The 22468-nt window shown below is 40.0% G+C and overlaps 1 protein-coding gene across 5 annotated transcripts in view; it reads left to right on the top strand.

Moving 5' to 3' along the window:
- Positions 1-22468, top strand: part of LOC143036438 (tumor protein D52-like) — a 126909-nt gene that overhangs the window by 99698 nt on the left and 4743 nt on the right. For 3 of the 5 annotated variants that reach the window (XM_076203792.1, XM_076203790.1, XM_076203794.1), the window contains 3 exons: positions 16735-16885; positions 21808-21828; positions 22393-22468. The exon at positions 22393-22468 is cut by the window's right edge and continues 4743 nt beyond it. In XM_076203792.1, coding sequence (XP_076059907.1) covers positions 16735-16885; positions 21808-21828; positions 22393-22468 — 248 coding nt within the window. The remainder of the gene's footprint in view (positions 1-16734; positions 16886-21807; positions 21829-22392) is intronic. The other 2 variants (XM_076203795.1, XM_076203791.1) reach the window with 1 other exon arrangement.

Genomic DNA, 22468 nt, shown 5'->3' with positions numbered 1-22468 from the left:
TGCAGTTGACGGTGGCAATGTTTCGTCTCTTTATTAAGAGCGTGTGACTTTTTTCTTTTCTTTTGTCTTTTTACCATCAACGACCTAAGTGAAACGCTAAGGCTTCCATGCTCTTACCATACCGTGCAGTGATTTAACAATGCTTTGGCTTTGGACATATTTGGGCAACAGAGGTGGCGAAGAAGAAAAAGGGGCTTGGATATATGCATATGTGAACATATATTAAGGGAGGTTTGGAGGGAAAATGGTGGGAGGGAGGTCGGAGGGAATGTGTGGTAAAAATTGATTTTTGGCAGAGGATGGAAGAAGGGAAAGGGGCGTGACGCAGAGCCGCCATGATGTTGCTCCACATGGTCCCCCGATCCAAAGCTTGAAAGTGCCCCCGTGTCAACTGCCCTGCTTGCAGGCACACTTCACGTGACAGATACCTGTCTCTTGAATTACAGTTTATACATAAACTAATTTCTGGAAGACTGCACCCGCTGAAGGCAGTGTCACAGGAGCTGTAACTTTCAGTAAAGGGGCTTCAGAAGAGTTCTCCTTTATGGATCTTTGATGCTCCTCCCTTTTTCGGATTTTGGGCAGTTTTTCTTAGTAAAAGGGGCGGGGGAATCTCTGTAAGGCTGAATGGATCGTGTATATGTGTGTGTGCGTATTTACGGAAACGCAGTTTGCAGGAAAGGTCCTGTCCCTTTTTCTCCTACTGTCATGCCTAGTTTTAGATTTACCTATGGGGTGAGCTGTTGCAACTCCTAAGGAATTCTAGGAGTTGATGTATCTACATGCAAAACTCTTTCTTGATGCAATTTCATGGGGGCAGTGAGGAAGCACAGACTGCTTTCCACCCTTTTTACCCTGTGACCCCAATCCTGCACAGCTCTACGACCGTGACCTTCCTAGTTTTATATAATGTTGTTTCTAATATTGTATATAACTGGTAACAGGCAGAATCAAGGTAAAGGATAGGTGTGTCGCACGGTAATTGATATTCAAGTAAAAGATAATGCAACTTTGGAAAAAAGAATATACAATTTATTCTAGAAATGTAAATTTGATTACTTAGGAGCATGGTGACCCCGTCCCCTCTCCGCCCCTCACAGGGAAAACACGTGGTGACCTCAGGGCTGGGAAAGTGGGCGGGTTCGGCGGGGGCGGGTCATCCCCTTCTTAACCAAAGCTGAACCGAATAGCGTGGGAAAACCCAGAATGAGACTCGCAAGGACCGTCGTATATTTGGCACATTTAGGGGTTTTGTGTTGGCTGGCCACATAGGCGATGGACTTTCCTAAAATATTGTTCCTTAACCCCTCTTCTTTCTTCCTCTTCTTTTTCCCTTCTTCCTTCGTCTTGTTCTTTTTCTTCTTTTTCCTCCTCCCGCCATCCATGAGGGGCCACGTAGATGAAGGAAATAGCTTGTCGGTAGCCATGATAAAAAACATAAGTCAGCTGATGTGGAATGGCCTAAGTTTAATAATAAAATCGGCCAACGAAAGGCATAGAAAAGGGGAGCGTCGTCTTGTACAAAAGGGAATCGACCCAAGAGATTTTGTTTATAACAAACTGGGGCAATAATTGGGGCATGCACACATTGGCAAAAGAGAAAGAACACATGCATGTTCGTATTGATGTTTTATTCGGTTTGTCCAGTGCAAATCCTTGGGGAGGTCGCCAATACTTCGACATGATGGGGTATTCCTTTCAGTAAAAAAAAAAAAAAAAAACTTCCTTGTTCTCTTCATTCTCTTTTTATTATTATTGTTATTAGTGTTATTAACAAAACCACCTCCGTTTTGTAGGGGTTCCTTCTAAAATGAGGTATTTTGTTGTCTCGTACTTGGCAGTGATGACGTTTTCTTCGGAGACCAGGGTCCCCGCTTGGTGAATAAAGGCGATGTATTAGTTTGCACTCTGAACACGTTATTGATTTACGAGTAATCCACCCGTCATTTGTTTTTCTTTGACTGGAAACATTACTGGTGCACGAGGAATATTCTTTTATTTTCCATTTAATTTTTAGATACATAGTAATATTAATAGAACGCAATTATTGTTTTGTTTTTTTAGTGTAGCAAATTCAGTGTGTTTTTTTCTGCAGTTCTCTGTACTTTATGCACACGTATGGAAACATAAAGAAAACGGTAGTGCGTGCGTGATAATAATAGTAATAATGATAATTGTTGATTCAAGTTTCATTGACCTGACACCCGCTGCCCCACAGATGCTGGCAGCGGTCTGCAGACCCTCCCATAGGTCTCTAGGGGATTATTGCCTGTTATAATGGTGCGGGACAGTTTCTGTCATTGGGTTATATTAGTAGGAAGAAGGCGAGGGGAGCAACCGTGGGCTGTCTGCTCTCCTTACGTGAGATTGTGGAGTTGAAGTTGATAGCTCGTGGGGCCAGTCCTGAGGAGGAGTGTCGGCTCTTCGGGGCAGAGCCTCCAGATCTCCGTTAGGGGTAGATGATCCTATATGCTGTCCCTCTTGCAGGACCACCTCTTCCAGGTACCTATGATTGGTCCCTTTACTCACAAAAAATGTATAGGTACATTCACCTATTCCTCAGCATGTGAATGTAACTATATATATTTATCTTCGTTTAACAATTTACATCTTGCATTTCACACAGTATTTATGTAAACGTCGTTATTATGACCATTTTGGATGTCGCTCATTTCAGGAACATCTTCTTAGAAGATTGAGATGAATGATAGCACGATAAGGGAATATAATGTATAGTGTATGCGTGGGGACCTTACACCAGTGGTTTCCGATGGTCATGGCCCCCCAAAGGGGAAGTGACAATAATTTAGGGAGCCAGCCTGATGTTACAAATTATACATTTCTATATAATATGAGAAATCTGAATGAAAAAATGCATTACCCTGAGCGTGTGATTGTGATAATCCATGCCTTCAACATGTTATATATTTTTTGTTTTACTTTTTTTTCGGGGCGGGATTTAGGAGAAAAACGAAAGGGAACCAAACGAGTGTTGAGAATTGATAAAGGGAGGAAAGGGGTGAAACAGTTTGAGAATCAGTACACTACTGTTGAAGCGATGAATTTTACTGACAATCTGGGGTCAAGTAAGCTGTTTGAATATTGGGTAATTATTAGAATTATTTTATTCAGAATGTCAGAAGTAGTGCAAAAAGATGATCATTTTGATAGTTATATTGAATGATTTGTATTCACGAAATGTGTGTGTAGTTCCCACAAGTCGCACGGAAGGTAATCGATAACTGTCGAGTGGGCCGCTGCCGTAGTCGATGTAAGTTGGTCACTGTGTTCCCCTCCGGTTATCGTTTAAAACCGCATTTCTTGGTCGTTCAGTAACCTGCTGATTTTTTATTTTACTTTTTAAATTATTTTATTTTATCTATTTATTTTCCCCCCCTGGAAAGGGTCCAATTTTCACGGGTGTCGTTCCTTCTCTCTTGGAAGAGTCGTCTTCCTTTTTCTCGCTCGAAATCGGTAAACAAAGACGACTCCTTACAGTTCTTGCTGCATTTTATATTATAATGCCGATGATCTGCCCTTTTATGTATTGCTATTCTTCCGCCTTTTGGAGAAGAGCACTTGCAAACATCCTCGTGTGTCAGCCCTTTCAGTATATACCAGAGATATTCGCCGATCTTATATATTCCTGTTCTTCCGCCTCCTGGAGAAAATTACTTCCATACTTAATAGAATTGTCAGGTATTTATCGTCTACCACTAGTTTTCGGTTTGAGGCTCCTTTGAGGAAACTGGTCCACAAACCGTCTATGGGCCACACATTGTGGGACAACAGATTTACATGGTACGTCACAACTCAATATCCCCCCCCCGAGGGCTTAAACATCATCAAGACGGGATCAAGATTTTTGTTAAAGAAACTCAGTTGTTAGAGTGAGCAACTTCTCGAGATTTCTTGAAAAGTGACGATCACAAAAACGCCCTTAAATCATCGTCCTGTCGCCTCTGAATTGCCTCGTAATTATGCCAGGGAACTGGCTCTTTTATCTGCCGGGAGAGAAATTCGCGATAGGATGAGAATCGTGTGCGTTGCGCCATATGAGACGACTTTCGCAAGATATTTTTGACGATTATTTCAGCTCCCTTTGAGGTAGCGTGCTCATCGTATTTCCCATACCTTTTTTTTTTCCTGGTCAAGAATTGCTTTTGAAATATTCTGTTATGATATTGATTGCATATACAGTGCCTCTGTCCAGACAACGTTATGTTTTCGGTGCTGTATCGCATTGTCATGGTCCATTTGGGAGCTTACTCGATGAAACTACTCGATGTGTCTACTCGTGTAGCGAAGGCATTAATTCTTGGTGGGTCATGTCAGCAAGTCCATTGAAGGATTGGCATGGGCAATCATGTTATGGATTCACTTAGCTAGAGTGTTTTTTTGTACGGCTTTGAGACATGGAAGAGGCATCAGGACGCCTATTTACTAAATGCCCTCGGAGAAATCTAGGATATCGCTAGTATGACTGTATGAATCTCCGTGAAATTCAAGACCAGTAACCCGTACAATTCGTGAACGTTAACTCCGGCTGTATGGAGATGTGCCAGGCTTCCTTGGGGTTGGTCCCACCAGAGCAGTGGTTCTTAACCTTTTTGTCAGTGCCCTTAGTACCCCTTGATATCTCGGAAAAAAAAAATCCCGTACCCCCATCCAGTACAAACAACCATGCAAACGTATGAAAAGGATCAGGGTTACAAATTTGCTTTGCTCTCTTGTTGTAGATATACAGTACCATTCCCCTAGGGCTATCATGTCTCGTACCCCCCAGGGTTCAAGGTTTCGTACCCCTTGGGGGTAATACAGGTACCCCAGGTTAAGAACCACTACACAGAGACAATCCTTGGCGGAGGAGACGGAGAGCGAACGCCCTCTGGAACAAGTTGACCGATCTTGTCGAGAATTGTTTGGAATGGGAAGGGCGGGCTGGCGGCTTCACTCTGGAATGGTATCGGCATGTGAGTGGAGCGACAACCCACCGGTGGGGGAGGGGGCGGCGCATATGCTCCCGATTGATGATGATGATGGTGATGGGCACTGATCTATAACTGAGGTTACTTCCTTCTTTCTTTTAAATTTGAACCACTTTGTTCACTGTTGGGGCAGTCTTCCTTCTAGGGAAAAGAATAGTTCGTGTATTTTGTCCACTAATCGTTCGCTCTATTATTTGAATATGCTGTTGGGATTATATCTGGCTCTAAGGCATATCTCGTGTCCAACTACTTGAGTAATTGATATATTCTCATTTCCACTTTGATACTGTTTAGTATTTCTCGAGCTGTTCATTTGTCCTCGAAGTCTTATCTTTGGTGAATACTGATTGAAGTTTCGGCTTGATTTCGAACTTCATCTTGTACCGCCCCGCCTACTTTTAGTTTGGACGACACTTCTCTTTGTTTCACTTTGTCATGTACAAATCTACAGAACTGCCTAGGCTCAACCTTATATTTGTCAGCTATCGAATATTGATTTGTTCTTTCTGATTTTCTTGTATTAGTTTGTGGGTCTTGTTTAATCCTTCGTTTCTATGGTGCTTCTCAATAATTCTAGTACATTTTTTCATTTATTTATTTATTTATTTTATATATTTACACCTGTTAAACCAGCCGTTTTTATCTCCCTGTCATCCATGTTTGTTTCTTGATGTATATATTCAGTCATGTATAATTTCATTGGGCAAAGTCTGTCTGACTTGTATCTTAATTCTGGATCCCTTAATGCCATATTGAATTCAAGGGCATGATCACTGACTGATATTTTGGATGCAGTAACATCATGTTCTGTTGTTAAGTGCAAGTCCACTTTTGTTTATACATCTTCGACCTACATACTTGACCCATTGTCATTTCATTGTTCATTGCTATATTCAGCAGTTTATTATCACAGGACTCGTAACTTCAGCATGATTTCCATTCCTCCCAGTTCACCTTTTCAAAGTGAAACTCTCCAGTGGTGTTTTAATTTTTGTTTCTAGAGTTTTCTGCAGTTGCTTGGAGTCCATGATGAGTTTTTATACCTCTGTACATGCTCTTGTCTTTTAGACGCGTATTCTTTCTTACTCATTATTATTATTCTCGTTTTCTTTTTTGTCTTTAATATATATACATATATATATGTATATATATATATATACACATGTATATATATATATATATATATGTATATATATATATGTATATATATTATATATATATGTATATGTATATATGTATATGTACATATACTGTATATGTATATATATATATATATATATATGTATATATATGTATATATATATATATATATATATATATATATATATATATATGTATCTATATATATATATAATCTTTATACCTCGGCTTACCTTCGCCCAGCACCATTCCTCCATCCAGTTTTCTCTCGTATCCCTTCGCCACAGATTGTATTTTTTTCCCCACTTGAACAACAAAATTCCCATTGAGCTTAGTCTCAACAGAACATGTTACATCTGGGTCCTTCACCTTTAGGTAATTATGAGTCTCCAGTCTAAATGTGATTCCCACAACATTAGTGTTCGTCTTTTTCTAACTTTAATCTATTTTTCTCCTAGTTTTCATCTTCAAGTTTTTTATCACCTCAGTAAAACTCCTATGCGCGCACGTTCTCTCTCTCTCTCTCTCTCTCTCTCTCTCTCTCTCTCTCTCTCTCTCTCTCTCTCTCATATACTCGCTCAATCTCTTCAGGGCTTCACTGAGTGGTTACCTTGTTTTCGTTGCTTCCTATATGTCATCCTTCTTTACCCAAACATTCTTATTCGTGGGCCATTTTGAGTGCCTTGTTAATTCATTCATTCACCGTGCTTTGTGACTTAAACTAATTTTTAATTGGTCGTGCTTCCTTCCACATGTTTACCCAACGTAAATGTTTTTCTAATTTCTTCGTGTACATTAAAGTGATTGTTCCATGAATACGTTTACAATTTACTTTGCTTTTTGTATTTCTGGTCTGGCTGGGACGAGTTTCTCATTCATACAATTATGGCACGTGTATTTTTACCTCCTACATCTCTTCCCGGTAAACCTTCACTCTCTGTTACCTTTATTTTTGTCGGAACTTCCTCCATCCTGCCCAGATTTGTTGTTCCATTATCTATTAATTCAACCATGTCTTCTCATACATTGTCCTTCTTTGCACCTTCATCCCTTTGGTATTTTCTTCATTCACTCACCATATTATACTTTTTCCATATTATTTTCACCTCAACCTTTAGATGATCAGGTGCGCTATTTAATGTCATATTATTATTATTGTTTTTCATGTTTGTTTTCTTTACGTAAATGCCCCCACCAATTCCAGTATGAATACTTGAACTGAAATTACTCAATTTAGCGTCATATGATTTTCTTTACTCTTCCTGTTACCCGCAGTTATCCACAACAAATTGCATCTGCTCCCTTAGCATTTTGTTGCTAATCCACGTTTTTAAATTTCACTCGCAGTGTTTTTCTTTCTGTTTTAGTTCCGTGTTTCCTCCATTCAATGTCATTGCGTACGTTTCGACTCTTGACCTAGTCGCCTACATTTGTTTCCCCAGAGTCCATTCTTTTGACTTTTTCTCTTTCTCCTTTATTTCCATATTTCGGACCCCACTTGCCAGAGACCCCATTATTTCCCATTGCTGATGTTGCAATTTCATCATTGCCTCTTTCAAGATTATTTATTTATTGATTTATTTATTAATGTCTGCTAATTATGAGATGAACATTGTGATTGGAGCCACCTCGTCACCCTAGAGTGCGAGAATGATAAATTTGCCAGAGAAAATATAACTACATTATTGCGATTCCCAGTGGTGACTACCAGTCAAGGGTACTATAAGTAAAAAAAATATAAAAGGAATGTAATGTAAATGAATAAATATGTAAACAAGTAAGATAAAGATAGTAGGAAGCCAGCGGTTTAGTTGTGCCCCTCAACATAATCAGGCAGCGATGCACTTCATCATTATTGTAGTTGTACCTTGTGTACAGAAGGAAATGCAAGAACTGCTTGGCATGCTAATATTAGATCAGAGTAGTAGTCTTCCAGTTGGTCGCCAGTGGAATCGACCCCGGGAATTCCGAAGTCTGCAGGGCCAGAATCGATTCCATCCGAACCCAAATGGTTGGCAGGAGTTCCGTTCGTGTGGTGTTCCAGGCTGTGCAGGGTTGTGGTGGAAGACTCAAGACGTGATGGGGGAACCTCCTCCACGTTCGTTAGTTTTCTTAACTTCACACGGGTGCGTTAAACTCCTCTAACAGCAGCGCCATTGCCACCAACGATAGAGGAACTTGCAACCCTATAAATTTTGCGGTTAATCGAATGCAAAGACACGGAAGCGGACGGTAGTCGTGCCAAACGCCTCCATGCACGCATGCATCACCTCACCCTACCACCTCACCCTACACACACACACACACACACACACACACACACACACACACACACACACACACACACACACACACACACACACACACACACACACACACACACTCTCTCTCTCTCTCTCTCTCTCTCTCTCTCTCTCTCTCTCTCTCTCTCTCTCTCATGAAGGAAGAAGAGGGCCAGTTTGTCACACTATTAAAGGAAAATTGGCTCGTACGTGAAGATAAAGGATACAAAGGCAGGCGGAGGACGGGGGCTGGGGGGAAGGCAATGAAGGTATACATAATTTAACCCCCGCAGCATTGAGGAGAATTGGGATTTTTATTTTATTCTATTTTGTTGTTATTATTTTTAGTTATTTTGTTAGGCACAACGTTGTACCTCCTCGGTATCCTGATCCATAGCGAGGGGGACTTGGGAGGCAATTTTATGAGGATATTGTGGATGCTTGTCGAGGCTAACACCAGTTAAGTTCTCTTCAGCAGCGGGGCACCCCTTCCATGCCTGAGGCTACTCGTTTTATCCTGCCTAACTGCAGATGTTTGTATTCAGTGGCCAGGTAACCCCAACGGAACCTCACTCATTCTGGCTAATGCCTGACGGTTGTATTCGGTTTCGTGGTGCCCCTTTTGGTAGAGAAAAGGTTAATCCTGTCTCGATTACCGGTTAAATGTTATTAACATGAAAATTCGGGCGGGGGAGGCGTGCGTGCACATGTGCAAGGAACTTCTGGGAAGGGAAACGGGGGGGTCAGGGCCCGGCGTTTCTGGTTATCAGGTATGGAATCCCAAAAAAAGAGAAGAGCCACTTAGGGCAAAGGAGGGGAGGGGGGGTTGGGTGTAGAGAAGGACCAAGAGGAGATGATCAAGAGCAGAGACAAATCGGATGTCTAGGAGGTTAGTGGTGAGGACGAAAGGGTGGGTACTTTAAAAATTGTGGCGGGGGAGGGGGGGCACGTGGAGTGTATTGAACAGGGAGGAGGATGAGGAGTTACATAAGATAAAGGTGTACTGGTGAAAAGCGAGCGGTCGAAGTACGGCGCACGATACGACGGCACGGCACGCCACGGCACAGTGGTGAAACGCTTGATCGATGGCAAGCGAGGAGAGGAGCGGGCCATGCACACCCTTCTTGTGCACCCGTGGTGGCCCTGGGTGGCAGGGGTAGTGGTGGCCGTCGAGAAAACGGTGCTGGAGGCTGCGGCCACGGCATCGACTCATGTGGCCGTGTTCTCCAGCAGTGGCCGGCAGTCGACTCAAACCGCGTCACCGGCAGTCTTTCCAACGGTTGGACAGAACATGTCTCTGTTGCCGAGATCTAATGTACTGCATACTGCTTACCCTCATGGTGCTGATGATCGAGGTCTGATATCCAACCCACAACTACAACGACTACTACTACTTTTTCTTCTGCGGCTGTCTTGTGTAGTTAACGTGAAGAAATTTCAGTTTAACCTGATCAGTCCCCTCTGAAAGTCTTGAAAGGCCGCCCCCCAACTGTTCATGTACATATATTTCAAACTGTATTTATATTTATATTTTACTTTTTTGGTCGTCGCTGTAGCTTTTCTTATCTTGTCAGCATTTACCTATTGTATTATCCCACGAGGTATCTCTTCACTCATCCTACTTCGCTTTAATTTTTATTTACATTGTCCACGTTGATAGTTTCTTTTAATTCATTCCACAAAATCGTGCATATGTGCGGGGAATGTATTTCATGCCGTCCTTGAAACATCAGGTGTTTACTGTCGGTAGCAAATGGCAGAACCAATTATGACCGTGGCCATCCCGGTCAATGACAGCGACTAACGTCCGGCTGGGGTGCCGAAAAAACAAGGGTCAGATCACAAAGTGGCAGCTGTTAGAATATGGAAAAAGTGAACAAGATGTTAAAAACAGTAAAGAATTTCTAACATGGCTGTTGCAGCAAACGACACCAGGCAGATTGAGAGAGAAAATTTAGCACACGGATGTTGATGTGAGCAGCAGCAGCAGCAGCATGATGAAGGTCCACTCAATAGGATAGGGGGCAGCAACCTTTTGAACACAGTGCACCAGTTTCTTTGATTTGTAGAACCTTTCGTGCCAAATAGTACTTTTTAAATATGCAATTTATTTCTGCATGAGAGGAGAGGGTGCTAACGAATATCAATTCCTCGACGCTTTTGGTTTAGTTTTATCTCTTGTTTCAAGTGGCGACCACGGTTAATGAGCCAACTCTTCCACGTGCTTGCCAAATTTGGCAGGAGGATTATATATGATGCACCCTTCTCAAGTGTCATATAACATTAGAGAGGTGTACGTTAATGATGGGATGGGGAGTCATGTTGGGGTTGGCTGGAAAGGAAAGAGAGAGAAAAAGTAAAAAAGAGGAGGGGATGTAGTCAAGTTAGTGGTTGGATGAGCGAGATCAGGGTACTTGCTTAGTCAACAGTGTTACAGAGGACCTAGGCAGCATCATACGACTTGTATATTCAGGGAAGAATCACAAAAATAATAGGCATGACAATACGTTGCCATGTTCTATCGCTATGGTGGTTTCTGGCAGAAAATCCACTACGCCTACGCTCCGTTACAACGGCCCCACATCCTCTTGGGGAGGACGTTGGGAAAGCAGTGATAGCCTTTATCACTTTCTGGTGTTTTTTAATCTACTTTTTTCAAATATGAAAAATATGAAATGATAGAAAGATAATATAACTTAGTATTAGTACCAGTTAATACGTATCGCCGCCAGGAACACTTTTGACCCGCATAATTTTTTTTTCGTATCCCCCTAAAAGATGACTTATACAATTTCAATTTTAGCCACAACTTAACCTAACTTGAGGAGCAAATGATTCAAAATTTCTAGAACTTCCCTACGTAAGTATGGCGACGGAAGTTATGTATGAATACACGGTGATGTGAAACATGCCTGTATAAATTGCAGTCCCAGTATGCAATTTTTATACTGTAGTGGTTATATTTTCTTGCATTGCTTAAGACGTTAAAAGGATCTATAATATCTGAAATCCACTTGTTCAATAAAATGAAGGATGATGATGCCAACACGTGGTCTATTGACCGACAGAACCATAACCAGGCGTATTCCCGCAGGTTCATAAACGGCCAAATCTTGCCTTGTAGCGTAATTTTCAATCGCAATTGGATTTAGTTTGAACGGAAACCATCCTTCTCGAAGGATTATGATGGTGTGTTGAATTGCTGTTATATCGATTCTGTTAAAGGCCACTGGAAATCGGGGTAAGACAGCGATTGTCTCATCTTTATTGTATTTTGTGCATTTGTTCATGTTTAATGTATAAGAATTGTGTCAAACATTAACTAGTTTTTGAAGGCCATAGGAAGCGTAATTGGAAAAGTTCTGAACTGGCATGCACCAGCAGGCAACGTCCAAATGTTTAGGAAAGGAAATAACTGTGATTACTACAAAACGGCAATCGAAAACGCTCAAACTTTTTTTTTTTGTCCTTTTCCTAGCACCTGCCCATCAGTTGTTGTTTGTATTTACCTAGTTGTATTTTACGGGAAGGGGAGCTATGCTCGTGGGGTCCCGTCTATTGTGTGTGTGTGTATTTACCTAGTTGTAAATACACACACACACAATAGACGGGACCCCACGAGCATAGCTCCCCTTCCCGTAAAATACAACTAGGTGTGTGTGTGTGCTTGTTCCTTGTGAAGCCATATAGCAGGGGTGCCTTTTTTTTTTGTTTTACCACAACAAAGTCTAACTAGGGTTAACCCCCGAAAAATATATATATAAAAGATGAAATGAAATAGATACTACATTTGAAGAAGACCTCCCAAGGTTGCAGACATTCAACTAGAGCTGGGAGCCAAGCATTTCTTTTTTTAATACTGCATACTCATATACTGTAATAATTACCGTGCTTCACATGTGTACTCTTGTACAACAGTCATATTATAAAAATATGTTTAAAGCCAAGTAGGTAAATGCAATCATATCGTTGACTGTTGAGGGCGCTCTTGTTGATTGTTTTGTCTTTGTAGTGGCCATTGTCAGCCTCTCAGTCTTGTAGTGTGAAAGCAATCCAATCATACACATAAGCCACTTGACGTTTTAACATTTGGAACACTCCAGAATAAATGAAAGATTACCAGGCTCATTTTCATGTCTCGTCACCGTATTTGTCTTTTCATTTCTAAACTCATCATGTATATCTTGCTTATTTGTATCTTTGGTTAGCATGGATACTACATATATTTTAACATTTTGCTGCCACATATTTTTATTTAACCATTATTTTACTTAGGGGAATTCCCAGTTTAAGGAGTTTGTAGAACCTTTGATTTTAGATATCTAAGAATTTATCGTACGAGTTTGATACAGTGATGTATGTGCGTCCGTTGTTATTTTTGTAAAGTATTTCCTGGGAGGCTCTTCTTATGTAATCAAGCTTTTCTTCCTTGTGATTGTCTAGTTTCTTTGTTGTAATTAAACACACACTTGAATTCTGTTAGCAAATATTTCACATGTCCCTTGAAGTATTATGTTCCCTCGTCACATTGATACCTCCCACATAGATATAATTTTAGTATAATTTAATTGGTGCACCGTATCTCTTCATTCATCACTTCCAAACTAACCTTTCAACATGCAGGTTCCTGTTTCTCTTGCCACCTTGCCCCAGTTTTCCCAGTTCTTTTTACTTCTGCACATGCTTATTGCACCTGAGCAATTAAAAGCTGCATGACCTGAGACCAGCTGAGAGATGCATTCAGAATATTGATCCCTCTCGCTTGTTTTCATCATGCTCTACTTTCCTCTCTATCCTCTTCCTGTTCACTTTTTTAATTCCTTTTTCTCTTGTGATCTGACATGCTTTTGTCTTCCTCTTTATTGCCAACCGCGTAATCACGGAATGGAACTTCCCGATAATAGTGCACTTCAAAGTTTTGAAATTAATATAATAATGCACTTCAAAGTTTTGAAATTGAGATAAATACCGTAAAATGTTACAATGTGACTTATTGATATGCTTATTCATTTGTCCGTATAGGTGTTTTAGTGACCGGTATTTGTGTCTTTGTGTATCCCAAGGTCTAAATATACAGGTCAGACCGTTTAAATTATTGTGCGCAGCTTCTGACGTCATTAGGCTGGGTCCGTTTTCTCTTTGTGAAACACTGAAGAAAACTGTGAAACGCCAAGGAAGACAGGAACTATAATATTTTATATATATATATTATATATTCATATATATAGACAGGAACTATAATATTTTATATATATTTCATATAATATTTGTCAGAATATAACTAATTGCGTGGAGCGGTGCGAGCGAAGACAACGACATTCTCGAACGACGGACCAGCTTCAACTGACAGCTATAGGACCCGCCAACCCCACTTTGAACAGCCAGGTGACGTTCACGGGCCCGCTGCGCCAACTCCCTCGAAATTCGGTCGGAAGTGGTTAGACCTTATATCCTTAGATCTTGGTGTATCCGATCTCACAGTGGACTCGTTGTGCAGTCTTGTCAGTTTGTTTAGGAAAAACAAATGAGCTCTGTAAAAGCGCCTCGTTCCTCGAGGCAACGTGTCGTGATACGTCGAAACACCTTGACATGCAATGCCAGACGATTTTACTCTTGAATCCTCCATTTCCCTAAAAAACTATTTCGAGCCTGTCTGACGTTTTATCGAAACCGACACAAACCGGCGAAACCCACCAAACCCCTCCGCTTAATGTTGTCATATCTTGCTGAAACTTTCTGTGTATATGTTGTCTTGTTCTTCCTAATGGTGACGTTAAGTTAGGGTTTTTCAAGATAGTTGTTTTTGCGCTGCTTGGTGGGTATCACGAAACTGGTCAATATCTCGTGAACCAAGGCAGCTAGGAAAAAAAAAAAAAAAAAAAAAAAAAATTGGAAAGCCAAGTAAATTATGTATTTACAATAGGTTACTGCATTTCAGGTTTTAAATGTTTTATGGGCGTTAATGATGATATGGCAGGCGACACGGAAGACGTGAAGCCATAAAACTTCCAGCGAGTGGGAAGTCAGTTGTGTCGGTGTAATGTTATTTTAAGATGCATTCATGATTCCAATGAAGTTAGGAAGACCTCCACTAATGAAAAGATTAATGTAGTAATAACCTGAATGAAGTTTAATTACACACATTTTCAAGACACGTAATAAGTTGTGATGGAGAAAATAAAAGTGGAAACTAATCTACCTTTGTTCATAGAAGCTTAACGTATGTAGGATGGAAAATTGTGACGGCCAACACTATTGTGGAGATTCCCGTCGTTCCGTGACTATTAAGTCCTTTAATTAGGTGAGCAAGGTTGTTCTTGGTTAAGCTGGATTGATATTGTCAAATATTGGCTGGGATTTCTAGAATGCCGACTTAGCGCTATCGATATTGATCGCAAATGGCGTATTTTTTACATTTCGATGACTAAATTATTATCGTCTGAAACTGCTACCATGCTCCCATCTTGAATTAAAGAAAGACAGTTCTGTCTTGTATCGTTCACAAGTTACTCCAGAAGGATATAAAAGTGGTGCTAGGCCCGTTATAAATTTGAGCAATTGCTCATTGCAGGCATACAGGTTAAAGTATTGCATGTAGTGCTTTTGAAGGCGTTTTAGGTACCTGAACAAGTATACTGGTGTGCAAGTTTGTACTGTATGAACACGCGTTCGTAGTAGTCGCGTCTGTGTGTAAGGCGAGTGCACGTGAGGGAAGCCGTAGCATTTAACGTTGAGGCCAGTCAATCTCGTTTGCTAGGGTCACGTGATACTTTGTCCATCTGTATTTACCAATACAGGGAAGGAGCTACGTTCCATCTGCCATACCCAGCTTTAAATTCTTTAATGATTGTTAGGGTATCAAGCAGGCTATTCTAAGACATGACTCGGTACTGACATGCTTCAGAGATTTTCTCCTACTTTATTCCCATTACCTCGTGACTCCCTCCCGTCCCAAACAAAGAGAGCTCTGTCAGCTTTGTCCACTCTTGTCTTTGATCTAAGAATGAGTTATGATTAAGCAAGCTGACAGCCCTCTCAGTCTAGGAGTCTGATCATTTTCTAAACCTTCGAACGTTATGACATTCAATCACCACGCATGCTTATTCCATTCGTTGACGTAGTATTTAGTGTGAAAAGAATCCAGGTTAATGTAATTAGTTCTCTTTAAATTCATAAAGGTTTTTGTTCAATCCTCCCCCTCCTACATATTTTTTCTCCCTAGAATAGGTTCAGGTGTTTTAAGTAGTTTTTGTATGCTTTGTTTCTTATGTTGGGTATTTTATGGCATGTCACTACTCTTTCCAATCCACTAGTGTCTAATAAGATTTGGAGACCATATGATAACAGTGAGCATATGAGTGATTGATAGTGGGTGATGGTAGGTAGACTAATAAGTTCAAAATATTGTGCCACCAACCTTTTCAAGAGTAAGAGATAATGACATGGTCACTGGATTGTCTGTTTCCCCAGAGCCATTGGTACAATGAATACATCCCTGGACAGAAAGGGGTAGCAAGAAAGATGGATGTGATATGGAAAACAATCTTTTTTTTCTCATAGAGCAGATTAACTTAGTGGGTTAGGTATAAACTGGATCAATAATCAAATTACCCACTGTCATGGAGTCTACCTTTGCTAACCATTTGGAATTGGAATTGGCACTGGGAACAGACGAGCAAGTGTCAGTCAACAATTGCTGTCACTGGAAGAGAGGTGTAGTTGAAAATATGAAGTTTTTGTAAATACTAGTTAGGTACCAGGAAATGTGTGAAGAATTAGAAGAGGAGTAAGGTTTTGACAATTGAGTAGGAGTGACTTGCTGAGAATAAGATTTGGAGAATAGTTGGTTTTCCAGAGAGAGGAAATTTGAGTATGGGGCATGAATATTTCAGAAATAGAAAAGGATAGGTAACAATAAGACATAACTTGGGGTTGTCATCAAGAAACTAGACCAAGTGGATGATCTCAGTCTCCTCTGTAGGGACCCTAAGACTTGAAAAGGACTCCATAATGGTTGAAGAAGTAAGGTGGTGTTATGGGTGGGATGTTCTTCAGTATAGTGATGACTAGATGTCAAAAGCTGGCTGAACTGCTGTCTGTGTCATCAGCAGGACAGAAAGTTGTAAGGAAGGGCAGTGGTACAGCACAACGGAGTGCTCCAGCACTGTCTTAATCTCTTCCCTAGAGTGACAACCAATGTGGCTGTGGTTGGCAGCCTTATTTCTTTTTATTCTTTATGTCTATTTCTGTTGTTCCTCTCATCTGTATATCAATATATCAAGAGAAGTGTCTATTACTAATTTTGTTTCTTTGCATCATTGCAGGTACCAGAAGACAGCTGGTGCTCTGAGTGCAGCAGGAGAAAAGACGTCTTCACTCTTTGGCGGCTTGGGTGCTAAGATTGGACAGATCAAAGAGACTCCAACCTTCAAGTCCTTTGAAGAGCGTGTTGGATCAGCCTATAACAGTGCTAGGGTAAGAATAATTAAGGTTATAGTTGGCAAGCATAGTTGGAGAGGGGAGCTTTCATTAAATATGAGATTATTTGCACAAGCAATAATGATAATTGTTGCCTCGAGTTTCACTAATTGAAAATTCAGAACCTTTCAGTGGTTGACAATGGTCCTTGGGTCCTTCTATAGATGTCTCTTGGAAGAAATGGACTGTTAACTGTGTTGAAATAGTGTAGGACAGTTTCTTTGTCAGTGGTTTATAGTAACAGGACGAGAGGAACAGTTTATAAAGGATTACAAAGGAAGAGCATGCCAATAGGAGACCTTTTGGTCCATAACTAGGTCAGATGCAGGAAAAAATAATAAATAAACAAACAAAATAGATAATGATAACAAACAGATAATGATAAATAATAAAGAATAAACAGATGAATGATAGCAAAACATATACCAATGGCTTTTCCCCCATTACGAGGGAAGTAGCTTGTTAATGACAGATGGACTTTCAAAATCAAAAGATTGCACAGTCCTAGACTCTTGTTTGCTTTCTCTGGAAGTTAAGTCTGCTTTTGTGCTAAGTGAAGAAAATACAGTTGAAGGTGATACAGAGAGTCTGGAGATGTACTCTTAACCTGTCCAGATGGAGGTGAGGATATTGATGGGTTTTGAAAATAGGTTGCATGGAGATCAATCTTTCTGACATCAGTTTTGTAGGACCACCACTTGCAAGTATTTGTCATTGGTTCCATAAACAATAAGAGCATCATAAAGTTAAGAGGACATACAAGTTGCAGAGAAGTGGAGTGAGTACTTTGAAGAGTTAATGAGAGTTAGGGTAAGGGGGTTGAAATAGCAGGTCTGGGGAAAAGTAGGAAGATTAAAAGTAAATGTGGACATATATTGTTGAAAAAGTGGAAATATGGGAAAGTGGTTGGTAAGGGTGGTAGTGTTGGTGTTGTTTAGTCCTGTAGGTTATTACACCATAGTTACAGAAGAAATACAAAAGTGTCAGTGGAAACTGAGGATAAAGCAAAGGTTGTAACAATTGTTATGTATGGGAATAAAGCCTGGTGATGACTTCAAGACTGGAAAGTTGTGTGGAGGCAGTGAAAATGAGATACATGGGGTTGTAAATAGAATTTTAAAATGTTAATGAGTGGAATGATAGAATTTGTGCAGATGGGTGCATTCTCATGTTTTCTCATGAGAATGGATGGAAATAGATGATAATAATTGTTGCTTTTAGTTATAGTGGAATCCTGCAGACCCATGGCAGCTGGAAACTGTCTTTAGGGCCCTCCCATAGATCTCTCTAGGAAGAAACCTTGGATTATCTGCTTTGTATTAATATAGGCCAGTCTGTGTCATTGGCTCACAGAAGTTGAAGAAGAGTAATAGCTGTTATCAGCTGTGTTTGTGTGAAAATATTGGAAAAAGGGATGAAGCTGACAAATATCTTGGGCGCTGTCCGAAGATAGATTGTCAGTCTCTTGGAGTTGCACCTCAAAATGAAAGTGAAGGTGTTGACAAGTTTTGGAGATGGGTGGCAGGATGAATATCATATCCATTTTATAGGACTACCACTTGCAGATACTCGTAGTTGGTCTTATGAAAGGTATCCAGGAAAGCTTCATTACTATGATGTCACAAGGGAAAATAAGGGATAGATTAAGGAAAAGGTGGATGAATGGGAGTGAATAAAGCTGTAAATGTTTGTGGTCAGGATAAGAGAGTGTATACTAAAGTGGTACCTATTCCATAAGAGGGGTTTGTCAAGAGTAAACTGGTAGTATTGCTGGGGAAGAAATGTGATGCATTATTTCTCACAGTTTAAAGAGGAAAGGAGTGAAAGGGATGTGTGAGATGAGAGACAGTGGGATGAGGATCTCTCTCTTATGCCAAGCTAAATAGATTTGCTGGAAGTTGAGCAGAGGATGAAGTCTATGAATAAATGGTCTTTCACTACATTTCTTACTATATTAGATATAAGATGTATATGGAAGTATGATAATAGAGGTATTTGACATACAAGTAGATTAATTATATAGTTGAGTGAAAGTGGTAAAGAAAAACAAATTTAGGTACAAACAGAGAAGGAAACGTATAAAATTGTTGGAAAAATTAGGTGGCTAGAGAATGTGTAGGCAACTGAGGGAAAGAGAACAAATATAAAGGGAAACAGTCAATATGTTGTGTCAGGTGTCTCATGCAGGAAACCCACTGTTCCTAAGTAACCATTACAGATAGAGAATGGATGATAATGGTGACAATGAAAAATGTGGTTCAAGAATTATGTACAGGGCAAATTGAATAAGGGAGGAGAGGAATTGGTTGATAGAATGAAGAATTGAAACCATGATATCAAGTAGAACAAAGAAAACATGATCAATATCTGGAGAGGAAAACAGAAAAAAAAAATGCAGAAGAGGCAGTGATGTTAGATGTGGACAAAAGGATGTATGAAATTTTTAGAGTAAAATTATTTTAGAAACATGTGAATGGTCCAAGAACACCAGAACTAATGGAGGGTAGGATAAATATTTAAATAAGAAAAGTGGAAGACACAGAACAGTTGAAGAATAGATGGGTGAGGGAATGAGTACTTTGAAGAACTGTTCAGTGTAAAAGGAAAATTCAATGGGCACAAGGTAAAAAAGGTAGAAGAAAGTAGAAAAATTCAGATATGACGATCCCATAAATCCTTGTTAAATAATACAGCAAACACTACTTTTACTTTGTCACCTCCAGATCTATATCCTCTCATCCCTTCCATCTTCCATTCACTTGCATTTCTCACTTGTTTAACATGTAGCTAAGATGTCCAACCTGTTTTCAATAGTTTTCACAATTTCTTCATATATTATTGCATCCATGCCAGTTCTTAAGATTGAGGACCTTTTGACAGCCTTCCAGGCTAATAAAGTGTCACCTTTTCAGTCCTTTTTCCATGCAAGATTTCTTCATGGGAAATGATATTCCTAGCCTCTCATGACACATAGGGATTGCATGAGTAGTGATAATTGTTGCCTCAGTATTAAGTGGCTGGAAACCCACAACCCCGCAGTAGCAAGTAATAGTCCTTTGGCTCACTCATAGATCTCTCAGGGAAGAAACTCCATTATCTATGTTGAACTTGTAAGGGTATGTTACAATGTAACTGGCTGGTAGGAGGAGGAAGGGAGCACTTGTCAGCTGTCACTGTTGTTTATGTATGGCAGGGGGAGGAGATAAAATAGTCACAGTTTTGGGGGCCTAGCTTCACTTTAGAGTGTTGATGGGACTAAGTTGAGTGATGGGAGGCACCCAAAGAACTCCTGGGGCAAGTTGATTGAACCTGTCTAGAGTTGTTTGTAACAGGAAGGGTGGCTGCATGGGAACTCACTCCGAGAGACTATGGGGATTGGAAACTGTGCTGTGAGCAAAGCAACATACTCCCTGATGTATGCTCTCAATTGATGATGATCATCATGAGGTGTTCTGGGATCTATGGATGTAGGATTTCTCAGTGTGTGTGTGTCAGTTTGTCCCACTGTTATATGTTTGCAGTATTCTTGCCCTCTCAACTGTCTTGCCTCCATCTGGAGGTGCAACCCTGAGGTAGTATTTGGACAAGACCCAAGTTTTTTTTTTTATCAACTTGTACTGTATTGCCTCTGCTTTTTCATGTAAGGAAGCTGTCATCCAAGAACTGCTTCCCTCATGGTACTATTTTTAGCCAGTGACATAGCAATGGTCCCACAATAATACAATACAGACAAGACTTCAAAGTTTCTCTCCAGAGTAAGTATTTCATGCTGAGGTGTGAAATTCAAGGCAACAATTATTATTATATTTTGGAAGGAGGCCATGTTGGGTACATGATCTGTGAAAGTTGACAGCAGCGGTGGCCTATTTAAGTTTGTGCTGGAGCTTTTCTTTATCCCTCATGACACTTGTTTTTGTAAAGGCAGATTGTAAAGTAGTAGTCCAAAGGACACTATATTGGGTTATGATTCCTTGTCATCTGTACCCAGAAGTAGTGATGGTGTATTTGATTCATTGTTAAGCAGTTCACAAGGTGTTGGAGGTTGCTTTGCTACTTGGGAGTGTAGTAGCCAGCATGAGTTGTAGTTAATAGTTTCTCCAGACAAATGTTGATCATTTTAAGGCAGTGGATTTATATTCCTTCTGACAGAATTGATCATTTCAAGGCATTGGATTTCATTTCCATTTTAGATGATTTTAGAGTTTTTGTTAAGTATAGGTGTGATGAAGGAAATTGTGTGCATGTTTTAGTGGTTCTTAATGGGTCCATTCTGGAGATGGTAATATGACAGTTTTTGAGGGGGGTCATGATGATTGTGCCAACATGTAAAGAGGTATAGTGCTGACACGTGCTGATGGTTCAGTTGAACTGGTTATGACCTTGGCCTCTGGAGTGGGAAAGTAGGAGGTAGGCAGTTGTTCTCAAGTTAGTGTGTGTTTGTTTGTGTCATTTGACAAAGATTATGTGTGGTATATGATATGAATAAGAAAGGGAGTCGTATAATTATGTGAAGATTACAATAAGTGCGACTGATTTTGGTCATTTTAAATTGTCAAGGCACTAGTCCAAATGAAATTGGAAAGGAGTATTACATAGGGAGAGAATTTCATTGGAGATAACTGTCATTATGCATGCTAAACTTTATGTGAATTTTTATGTTGAATGTGAATTATTCATTTAAATGGATTGCATTAATTTACATCTTAGGTTATTTTATCCATATGAATTTGTTTGATAGATTAAATGGTTATACTCAGTGCTTTGCTTAATCTTAAATATTTTATATAACTTACTGGTATGTTTTAAATTCCTCATTTGGTTCAAGCAGTGTTCTGACATGTATATATTTCAGTATTGCATACATATGTATATTTAGAAAGAAATTGACACTTAACTACTTTTTGCATGCGGGATTGTAGGCAACCGCGGGTCTGCCATCAGTAAGTATTTCATGCTGAGGTGTGTCTAAGCTTTGCAACCAGCCTTGAGATACTATGGCTGTGCCATTGTGGAGTAGTTAGAATAGTTGAACTAGAGCAGCTCCCAGCCAGGCTGTGCACTAAACACCTCAAATTGTTTTAGCTTGGCACTTGTTCTATCTTTTTCATTTGTTTTATTCTATTTTTTCTTCTCTAACTGTAGGGGCTTGTGGGAGGCAAAGGACCTGCTGTGTTAGTATATTAGTGATTAATTGAATCTTTGAGAAGAAATTACATGCTTGAAGGTTCTCAATAGAATGCGTATGTCTATTTGAACATTTTAAGGTTGTTAAACTTTTTTATTTAATATTTTTCATGTTGGAATACTGCTAGGAATGTAGCTAAGTGCAGTGTACATGAACATACCTGTACTGCATAGTGAAGCACTTTTTTCAATGGAAGAAAAGGCAAAGCCAATTCTTTAAAGGGCAGAGTAATGTACTTTTTAGTTCTGTCGACATTTATTTAATATCAGCCTTTTTCTTGTATAATGTGGAGACTTAATGTGTTATTTTGAAATTGCAGCAGACACGTATGGGAGGGTCACGCTCCAATTCAACACAGAACTTTGAAGATGCTTTGAAGGAGGCCGAAGGTGAGA

The sequence above is a fragment of the Oratosquilla oratoria genome, chromosome 20, assembly GCF_046742065.1.
Source record: "Oratosquilla oratoria isolate Oo_2021 chromosome 20, ASM4674206v1, whole genome shotgun sequence".
NCBI classification, from domain to species: Eukaryota; Metazoa; Arthropoda; class Malacostraca; order Stomatopoda; family Squillidae; genus Oratosquilla; species Oratosquilla oratoria.
Note: the sequence above shows the minus strand (reverse complement) of the source record. Positions and strands in the feature narration are given on the sequence as shown.